This window comes from Macrosteles quadrilineatus, unplaced genomic scaffold, assembly GCF_028750875.1.
Source record: "Macrosteles quadrilineatus isolate MER2022 unplaced genomic scaffold, UCM_ALF_1.0 Scaffold_1__1_contigs__length_201487025, whole genome shotgun sequence".
NCBI lineage: Eukaryota > Metazoa > Arthropoda > Insecta > Hemiptera > Cicadellidae > Macrosteles > Macrosteles quadrilineatus.
The window spans coordinates 196,110,040-196,120,263 of record NW_026542594.1 but is presented as its reverse complement, the minus strand read 5'-3'; the positions used below and the strand labels follow the sequence as shown (position 1 = coordinate 196,120,263).

Here is a 10,224-nt window from a genome sequence, read left to right as displayed (position 1 = left end):
ATGAAAATAATTTTTCACTCAAGTCAAAGATTAACACCTTTAATATTTTTTACAAATACAAAAATATTATCGCTTATCAATGTAATAAAATTAAATTAAAAGATTTTAAATCGAAAATCTTTGTAATAATAATGAGATAAAATCTAAGAATTAAAAGTGGAACACTACTCCAAAGCTGAGATTTTCTAGCTTTTAATTTTGTGTGCAGATCATTTTGTGAAGGTTACTAACATCTTTGAAAGAGAATGCAGTAAGTAGCCTAGTATTTATATGTTTCGGGGAGCGAGCTGGTCTAGTGGTTAGAGCGCGGGAATTCGGTCCTTGAGGTCCCGGGTTCAAATCCTGCCAATCACCAATGGATTTGATCTATTTGATAATGCCAGTACCCCTAGGCCTACCTTGAAGTTATGTGACAAACATTCTCAGGCTAGAGCATAGCGTCCCAGGACGAAACAAGAGTTGTTGAAAAATAGCACCTAATAATGCTAAGTGATATTAATTTGATTAGAGGACGAGAACTTATACTTAATCACTTCTTTTTAGCAATTTTGTTATAGTAACTATTGCGGAGCTAGGAAAATGTAACGGCGCAGCACTATACGCACAGTGGTTCACATTTCCTTGGGAGCTTTGAACAAAACCGAGCTAGAAAAACCCACCTTAAGTCATAAATAAATAAATACACTACTTAAACAATTCTAATAAAAAAAAATTCCGATCAGGAAATAAAGATCTTCAAATCTGCTTCCAAGAACAGTACACCCTGAGTTCGTCTGAAGCTCGGCTGAAAGGACGGCTGCCGTTTGACGCAACGTACTGATTGGCTTGGTACTCACTCATCACTTTGTAGTTAAAAACATCAGTGCCGAGTTGCTGAAAAAATGTTCGGAAGATTAGCTAAAAACACTTAACCAAACTATCTCGACATCTTTTAATTGGATCGTTAGTTTACTCAACTATACTTGCAATAGTGTCAATATTTGAATGGTCTTGAGTCAGCATTTGTTTTGAGAAAGTACAGTACTTTTCGTTAGTTCTTTGACCTTGTCAAGGGGGTAGCTATCAAGAGGTCGGTGTGTATAGAACCCCTGTAAGAAAGGGGGATCCTGGGGTCCTCCTTCAGAAAAATTTTGGTATTTTCAATATCCTTTAGTGACTCTATTAATCCACTTTTAACATCAAGATTTGAGTCCCAAAACATCCATTACTTTTTTAGGACAAAATGTATGTTTAAATTTACTTTTCCAGTTCAATCCGTAGCCCTCCCCCCTTGGAACCGCCATTGGTTGTGAAGTATATTTTAGTCATCGCTTAAATAGTGTTTTGATTCATTGGTTCATTCTTTTATTAAAACTTATCCATTAACCTTATCTATTTAATGACCCACTGTTTGAATGACTCATCTATCCATCTTTTTGCTAGTCAATTTATCCATTTGTTTACTTGTATATTCATCTAATTTTCATCTATTTGTCCACTCAACCATTCCTCCACTCATCCGTTTGTCCAGATAAACCAAATACCAAATGGATTAGAGCGCGCGACTTTGGTCTGCGAAATGGTCTATTTTCCGTTAATGGATTTTAAAGTGCGTTCTAATCCATTCATTCACTCATCCATTTGTCTTATCACCCGTTTATACACTCTTCCGTTTGTCCAATCATCAATTATTCATTCGATCACCCATCCAAAAATTTGGTTTTGTGTTAGGCTCAAAGTGAACAAATACCATACAACAAACATATTAGAAACATAACAGAGAGGGAATGGAGTAGGGTTCAGGCAGGGAGATGAAGTTTATAAGAGGGATAAAAGATAAAACAAGATTATACAGAATGAGGAATGAAGAGCGAGAAGAGGAATAAAGAAAGTTTGAGAGAACAAGTAGAGAAGACGAGATTGAGATGGTTCAGCCTTGTAAGAAGAATGGAGAGTGAAAGAGTCCCGAAAAGAATGAGTGAACGTCGAATGGATGGAAGAAGACCAAGAGGAAGGCCCAGAAGAAGGTGGTTCGACGAGGTGAAACAAGATGTGGAAGCAAGAGGAGTGCAATGGCAGTATGTGGAGGAAGTGGAATTGTGGAAGGACAGACGAAGATGGAGAGGCCTAGTGAACACCCAGACCCGAAGATAATAGGACCGGGAGAGGATATGTATTAGAAACTGAGAAAACCTATAAAATTTCCTAAGTAGATAGTGAAAGGGAAAATGTACCACCCCATACCTTAGTAAGAGGGCTAGTGTTGGTGGTGAAGATGCCGGCGAATCCTCGAGCTGTTGCTATAGACAACACTTCTTCTTCCATCGTCTGCATGGCTAGGACATTCTCAGCGGCCGACAAAGACTGTTCTGTGCCCATCATAAAGGCATGTAGAACCCTGCCTTTGCCTTGGGGTAGCTTGTAATCCCTGCACATAAAATGTTCTGACATTTCATTGGGCAAAGATGTAGTGGCAACGTTGGTAGGATTGAAATCAGGCCAAATGTTGAGAAAGATGTAGGTGGGAGGCAAAGGAAAAGGTGGATTTGAGAAAGATAAGACTGAAAGAAGGATGATGAGAGATTGAAAGAGAGACGTGAGACATTAAAAACACTGAGTAAAAAATGCAAAAGTCCTCCTTGTCTAATTTTTAGGATGAGTACTTTAGAATTAAGAAGATAACAATGGATCAGGGTAGAAAAAGCTTTGGTTAAAATGAATTTGTTGATTTTCTTATACTGGAATAATTGAAAATGTTAGGGCCAATTGATTCTACTACTAAAAAAATAGTTTATCGTCAGCGATATAGTACAAATAAATAAAAAAAATATTTTTACTTGCTTATACAATTAACAGGTGAGGGTTTGCGTTGAAAAAATCTAAGTAACTCAAAATCAATATGTGAACAACTACTACATTTTAAATCATAGTTGTAAAATTAAACTTTGGTGAATCAAATTTCATTTCAACATGTAAAACTCATATGTAATTTCATAAAGTAGTAGAAGTCAAAACAGATTTTCATCACTCCTCACCGAAAGTAACTATTTTCGATAACAGCTGACATCAATGAAAGTAGCCGTTTCCCAAGCTCTAATTTAGGGCGAGGGAAAATCGATCAGCTGATTTTCCCTCGCTCTAAATTTACTTTCCCTCGCTCTCAATTAGTTTTCCATTTATTCACTACGCGCGCAATTTTTTTGTTACGGTTTAATTTAATGATTCAAATCAGCTGTATGTATTGTTCAAAGTAGTTTTAATCTTTTATTTTGATGTTTGAAGTATTGAGAAATATACAAAGGTTTCCTTTAGAATATTTTATTTTATTTTATGTTTTAAAAATCAAACAAAAATGAACATAGGTTTACTTTAAGAAGATTTTATTTATTTTTATGTTTAAACAAATTGTTTGATAGATAATTACTGTAATATTACTGATGAGGTCTGCTACTCTGTGTTTGTGTATTTTTGCGTCGTGATGAAAAGTATCGTTCATAACTCGTACCGAAAGTTATTATTTGGCACTTGCTCCATTATTCCCGTCCTCGGCTTCGCCTCGTACGTGAAAATAGCTCTCACGTACTCGGCTTCGCCTGGCACGTGAAATTGGTGTTCCATGTGTTCGGCTTCGCCTCACACAAAAACTTGAGCGCGCGCCGGAAAATGCCACTTTCGGTCCTAGTAATGAAATATACTATTTCAAGCGTTCAAGGAAAATTAATTGTTACAAAATATTTTTAATTTATATGAATTTATATGAATGTATAGGAAAAAATGAAGATGAAAACATTATACCTGATTGGGGCTTCAACAAATTCCAAGAAGTCAAAAACCGCAGTGAGGCCTCCGCTGAGTTGAACTGGAGGTTCGTCATGGGCATCAAAACTGAGAGCTACACTGACAATTTGACCAGTGGCTCGGGATAGCAGGACAAAACTGCACAATAAAAAAAAGTACAGAATGCCTTCACATCAGCACATCAGTTTGTGTAAAATGTCAAAGACAAACAATCTTTATAGGCACATATAACTGTACATTGTATGGATTGATTATTATATATTTTCATAAACAAACACGTACTACGGCAATGCTGATCAAGAAATTATTTAATGATCAGAGGCTATATGTCTTAGTTCTAAGAGATAAGTTACATCAAGGTCAAATGATTTGTGCACTCCATAGAAGGCGGATTTAAAAAAGTGAAACAATTGTGTTTAGATTCTATAGTTTCAATTTGACATAACAAAATTTGCATAAACTTTACCTTAGTTCAGCTGCAATCAGAGGCTCCCATATTTTGTCCAGAAGCTCATGGTAGTCTTGTCTGGGTATACGTGGCTGAATGCACTGCTCTAGGTCTCCTTTGGAGTAGAAACTATCTGTGATTATCCTACAGACAAATTTGAAATTTGCTGTGAAAAAAATTAATGAAGACAGTAAAAATTATTGGTTTACTTATGAAAAGATAAATAAATTATGTTTTAAAGTGAACTACTGCACCGTAGTAAATTATGTTTTTACTGCTACTGCTAATTACCGTAATTCTCTTAGTGATCTAACCTGTAAACATCTGATTTATGTTTGTTGCTTATGATTTCTCTGATGTAAGGTTTCTGGGTTTGGGAGGATATTATGTTGTCCTCCTTTGCTTCTTCTTCTGGCTCCATTTTTTCCAACACATGCCTGAGATTTTTGGCGGAGATGAAGTCAGTGATACCTAGAACACATTTAAGTCTTAGAGAACCCCAAAACTCATTGGTATTAATAGTTATCCCTAAATATATACATTTGGACAGATGGTGTTTTTAGCCTCTGGCACATCAAAATAAAAAGTAAAGGTGTCGCCTGTCTAGGTCTTACGATGAGACCTTCTGTAACTTATTCCCTAGGTTGGAAATTTACTAAAAGTAAAAAAAAACACACAAATAATATTTATGACGTGACGACATAGGGTGTGATTATTAATTCAACCCTGCTTCTCTTCTTGTCCCTGCTCAGAAAACATCGTCAGTTAAAGACGTTGCTCCATCCCAATCTCCACCCTAAATGATCATATCAGCCATACCTTAAAGATTTTTATAACAAAACATTGTCCCGTTGAACAAGAAGAAATATCCTTTCCCAAACTAAAATTACGAACCCATCTCACCTATGAGATAGCCCTGATCTCGTAGTTTAGTCACTGTGTAGACAGAGTTGAGAGAGTTTCCGCCGAGGTGGTAGAAGTTGCTGTCGAGAGAGACTCGTCCCCGAGCAGCGCCTCCCAAGACAGCGGCCACTGTGAGTAACAAACACTTGGCTGTCGGTACATCCGTCTCTTTCACTCCAGCCAAGTCCAGGTCTATGTTCAGCATCTCTCCTCCTCCTACGATATGAGAAAAACAATAATATAGACAATTATTTATTAATTATATATTTATCAATTATTATTTATCAATTATCAATCATTGAGTTTGGGACACCTAACCCCCAAACGTTGGGGACATTTGAAACTTAATATAAGTGAAGGCTGAGTGTAGAATGATGTGAGATGATCTGTAAAAAATATATTTGATTTTTAATTGTTCCTGGCAAAAATCAGCTGTTTCATTAGCCAGGATAATTTATTTAAAGTCCAATGATCAGGGACAGCTGGGTCCAGTTTCGATCCATCAAAAAACTACCGACTCAGGATTGACCTGACGAACTTTTGATTGCTAGGCGAGCACTATAACACAGTCAGTATCTTTGATAATGCTCTTCAAAATACATACTCATTGGAAAAAGTACTGTCTTCAGAAAAATGCTTGTATTTAAGCTGATTACTATTTCTTTCTTTGAAGTATTGTTTCTGCAGCAGTCACTGATGTCATAGTAATATCTTCTGAGGTTGTTTGGAAGATTATTGAAGTACAGAGCTTCATCGTAAGAGATGATAGTGGTACTTGATACATGAGCAACTGATCTACAGTAGGCTACTGTGTATCTGTACATCTAGATAGATAATACCCAATCAATATGTCTCCAAAAAATATTCAAAAAATAAATAACTCTATCAAATTTAATGCAAAACCCTTTAAAGCTAAAAGATTTTTTATTTATTGGTGTTAATTTATTCTATATGTTTTTTCAACCTGCCTCAAGAGCTATTACATTATAACATTGTTGTGCTCTACTTGGATATAGATTGTGTTAATTGGGAAGGGGTGTTGGGAGATTAGTGCGAGAGACAGAAAATTTTCCTCCGCACACTTTCCCTACTCTGAAAACGTACAGTTAGTTTTTAAAATAGCTTGTTTAAATTAAAGTGTACAAAATAATAGCGGCAGTGATAGGGGAGGGTTTTTTATTTGAATAACCATAATTCCTGCTTATTATTCTAAATGATTCAATCCATGCAAATGATATTGTTTACCGTAACGTTAATGGTGTGTGTTTACCGCCGGTAACGTTACCGTTGCTTAATGACATCGATAGCATGATTCCTTGATTCTTCTTATAACTAACACTCATGCCTAAAACAACTTTTATTTGAACCATATTATACTTGGAAAATATGGAAGAAATATAGGATAGATTTTCAAGCAGGTATCTCACCTCCCATCTCAGCGTATCTCTTCAGCAATGTTTGTCGATCAACTTTGCCGTTGTTTAGCAGCGGAATTGAATCCACTACTATAACCTGAAAGTTTAAAAAGTAAATAATTATATTGCAGGCCTACATATACTCATTAAACAAGTTTACCATCCTTAAGTCTGTATATATACCAGTGGCTTTGGATGATGCTATAACACTTCAATTCCTATCATAAAACTTTTGGTTAGTTTCATATCTACTGTTACATTAGATATGCTTACATTGTTTTCTAATTTTTTACGATCTGCACGCCTGATAAAGTATAATTTCTTCATGTGATATTTGGTAACGCAGTCTTTGAGATTCTAAACATTTATGAAGAAACCAGCAGTTTAAATCGGATTGTTGGTTTTAGGAGAAAATGTTTGGTTGATTAATTGTTGTAATTGTTGTGAAAACAACAAGCATGTCAGAGTTTCTACTCGCTAGGGTTATGTGATAAAAAATCCAGCCTTAAGATAAACACATCTTGACAGAATTTGTCACGAACACGGGCTTAAAAATAGAGCCAACTATTGAACATGGAGATCCAATCCATTTAATCTACCCTTTTAAAAGCTTGTCTATGTAGAGTTTAACCCCACCCAATGAGCTTAACAATTCTTCAAAAAGTTTTTGAAACAGTCATTATAAAACCGTTTTTAACATATCTATATATCAGTTTAGTATCTAAACAATGAAAAGTTTTAATAGTTTAGTTGTAACATCTAATTATAATACAAATTTTTATAAGTTGTTTTAAACTATTTTACTATCCATCACATATACCTGAGAAAAATAAAGGAATTGATGTCTTTACATTCAGAGAAAATTTCATTAAAAAAGTCTTTGCATGAGGAGTACCACAGGGATCCATTCTTTGCTCATTGTTGTTCACTATTTCTTTTTAATAATTTACCTATCTTTTGTACGCTTACATAAAAAGGGCTGAAAATGACTCTAAACTTAGATTCTGTTAAATTACTTGGTAAGGATTAATTCTTGTAAAGTTTCTTGACTAAAGATTTTTTATTAAATTTGAAGCAAATCTTACCTGAGGAATTGCATAAATGGCCAAGTGTGATAGAAGTGCCTTCTCTATTTCTTCTCCTGAACATTTCTGATCAGAGTGTAAAGTTACATAGGCAATCACCATCTGAAATCAAGTAACATAAACATTTCATACACATCATTGTCTCTATAGATTACAGCGGCATTTGAATTCAGGATTAGTTTTATCCATACTAAAAATATCTTTTTAGTAAAAATCTCACTCTTCTTACAAATTCCATTTTTAAATTCATATCTGACATCTCATAATAGCTTATTAACCCAAAAATAAAAATCCATTTGGCTCTTAAGCCAAGAAACATCAGTATATTTGCTTTGATTAATTAATAGGGAGGTTTATCAAATGTTGGAATTCAGAATATTTTCAGTCTGGATTAGGGATTCCTATACCTGGACAATATAAAGAGAGAATAAATCCTGTACTTCTCCAATGTACAAGTAATGAGTTTGACTGACCACTTCAAAACGTTGGCTTTCTTAGCAACTGTTGTCAGAATCCATTAGAGTTTTCGGGGTCAATTACATCGTCTCATGTAATTCACTGCCCTGATGTTTTCATTTACCATGAATTGGTGGCATCCTCCTTGCTTAAGCTGAGTCCAAGTTCCTTACTTCACAGGTTGGAAGGACGAGAGGTGTATTACATGTGATTACACAGCTGACACAGAAAATGAGTAGATGAAATTACTATAAAAACTTCACCAACCTGATCAACTTCTCCAGGCTTGTAGCACAACACCGCTGCCTTCTCTACCTGCGGCAGTTTACTGAGAGCTGCGTCGACCTCAGCCAAATCCACCCGGTGACCTCTGACCTTTACCTGTGAATCGGTACGACCTTCGTACAACACTGTGCCCTTTACTAGACGTCCGTAGTCCCCGGTGTGGTATAAGCGGCTCATGTCTGTAAAGAAAAAAAAGGTTCCCTAAAATGTTTGGAAGATTATGTGGGCAGGAATAGTTCTTATGTATACTTGTAACTCTGCCTAGTATAAAGGTTTACTACATCGTTCATTATCCACGGTGTCAAAGGTTGGGACGGAAATGTACGAGCAAGGAAGAGCCGAACGGCAAGCACTGTGCGGAAATTCCTATCACACAGAGGAATCAGGGTCTTCCTCCACCGTGAGTGGTGTAGTAAATGAGGGGCAGTGTGGAACTTTGCCCTAGACACCAGCGACTAGTGCTAGCCACCAGCCAAGTGTACCATGAAATGTATCCTCTGTTCCTTACTTTACTGTGTCCAAACAGAAAACAATATCAGTTAATTTCTTACCTGGATCAACAGTGTGATTGTTGGATATAAACTTGTGAGGATCTCGGTTGTTGATGTATCCTGCGCAGACGTTGAGTCCAGCCACGTAGATCTCCCCCACCTCTCCCACAGGCACCACTGACAGCTGTTTGTCCAACAGGTAGATAGTTGTGTTGTCCACCGGTCGTCCTTCAAAGAGTAACATCTCATGAAAAGACTTTGCTGAAGAATTTTATATGTTACAGTTGTTTCTTTAAAATCTGTGGCGTAAGGGGGCGTTGGTTTACAAAAAAATGTCGGATTATTGAGACTGAGTTCCTTTTTAAATGCATTTGATTATGATATAACATTATTTTCTACAAATTTTTAGAGCAGTAAAATGGAAACAAGGCAAAAAAGGAAAGAAAAAAACAGCATAAGAGAATAGATTTTATTTGATGAAACATTTGCTGTGCTCTATATGCCTCTAATCTTGTCATGATGTATTGGTTTCTTTGCACCTGAAGATGGGATCAGATTCAAGATTCTGAACATTTTCATGTTTTTGAACAAATATTTTGCTACACCTAGTACATATAGATGAGATGCTTACCATCCACAAGTTAATGATACTTATATTCTACGCCACTAACCAATGGGGACTTTGTCAAAGGCAGCGAGGTCGTCATGGCTGCGGATGACGTGGAATGTTACGTCTCCCATTACCTCCGTGCTGCCGTAGAAGTTACAGAGTGAGACGTCTTTGTCGTGGAAGTGATCCAAGAACTGCTGGGCCAGAGAGACTGCTAAAGGCTCTCCACTACACACCCACGTCTTGAGGTTCTGCAAAATCAATACTATACTTGACTGCAAAGAGGAAAAGTATAAGCTATTTAGTAGTTTAGTTATTATCTTATTTGTTTTGTTTTGCATCAATGGTAGTCAAAATACCTAAAACTAAACTAAAACCAAATAACACAGAAAATTTTCCCGATTCCCTCACCAGCAAAACCTACTCAAAACCATCAACAAAAAGTCAAGAAAGTTACCTCAAAATATACAAGCATGTAAATATAAATTGATTGAATACCTTCCTAAGCAAACAAGCAAAACTATAGCCAATTTTCAAAATAATCTACAACATTGAAAATGTCATAACTTGATAAACAGCAACAAACAAGTAATATAACAAAGATTAAAGTATCCACCCAACCAAAGACCTGGAAAGCTGTTACCCTTAACCGAACGCAATAAACTCCAAAACCCCCGGTCGGAGAAATGAAACAAAGAAAGAAGGACCTCCCGTCAACATGAACTCACAAGAACTCAAAAGTTAATAATACCTT

At 36.1% G+C, this 10,224-nt stretch overlaps 1 protein-coding gene across 1 annotated transcript in view; it reads right to left on the bottom strand.

Annotated features, from left to right (window-relative positions):
* The window catches only part of LOC128993364 (beta-alanyl-bioamine nonribosomal peptide synthetase ebony), a 60,155-nt gene continuing 49,931 nt past the window's right edge, over positions 1–10,224 (bottom strand). The window contains exons 7-17 of the mRNA XM_054417219.1: positions 9,532–9,721; positions 8,921–9,088; positions 8,352–8,548; positions 7,629–7,730; positions 6,556–6,640; positions 5,129–5,344; positions 4,540–4,696; positions 4,244–4,369; positions 3,775–3,915; positions 2,224–2,407; positions 1–873 (exon numbers count right to left, since the gene is read on the bottom strand). Of these exons, the coding sequence (XP_054273194.1) occupies positions 736–873; positions 2,224–2,407; positions 3,775–3,915; positions 4,244–4,369; positions 4,540–4,696; positions 5,129–5,344; positions 6,556–6,640; positions 7,629–7,730; positions 8,352–8,548; positions 8,921–9,088; positions 9,532–9,721 (1,704 nt within the window). The 3' untranslated portion in view covers positions 1–735. The remainder of the gene's footprint in view (positions 874–2,223; positions 2,408–3,774; positions 3,916–4,243; positions 4,370–4,539; positions 4,697–5,128; positions 5,345–6,555; positions 6,641–7,628; positions 7,731–8,351; positions 8,549–8,920; positions 9,089–9,531; positions 9,722–10,224) is intronic.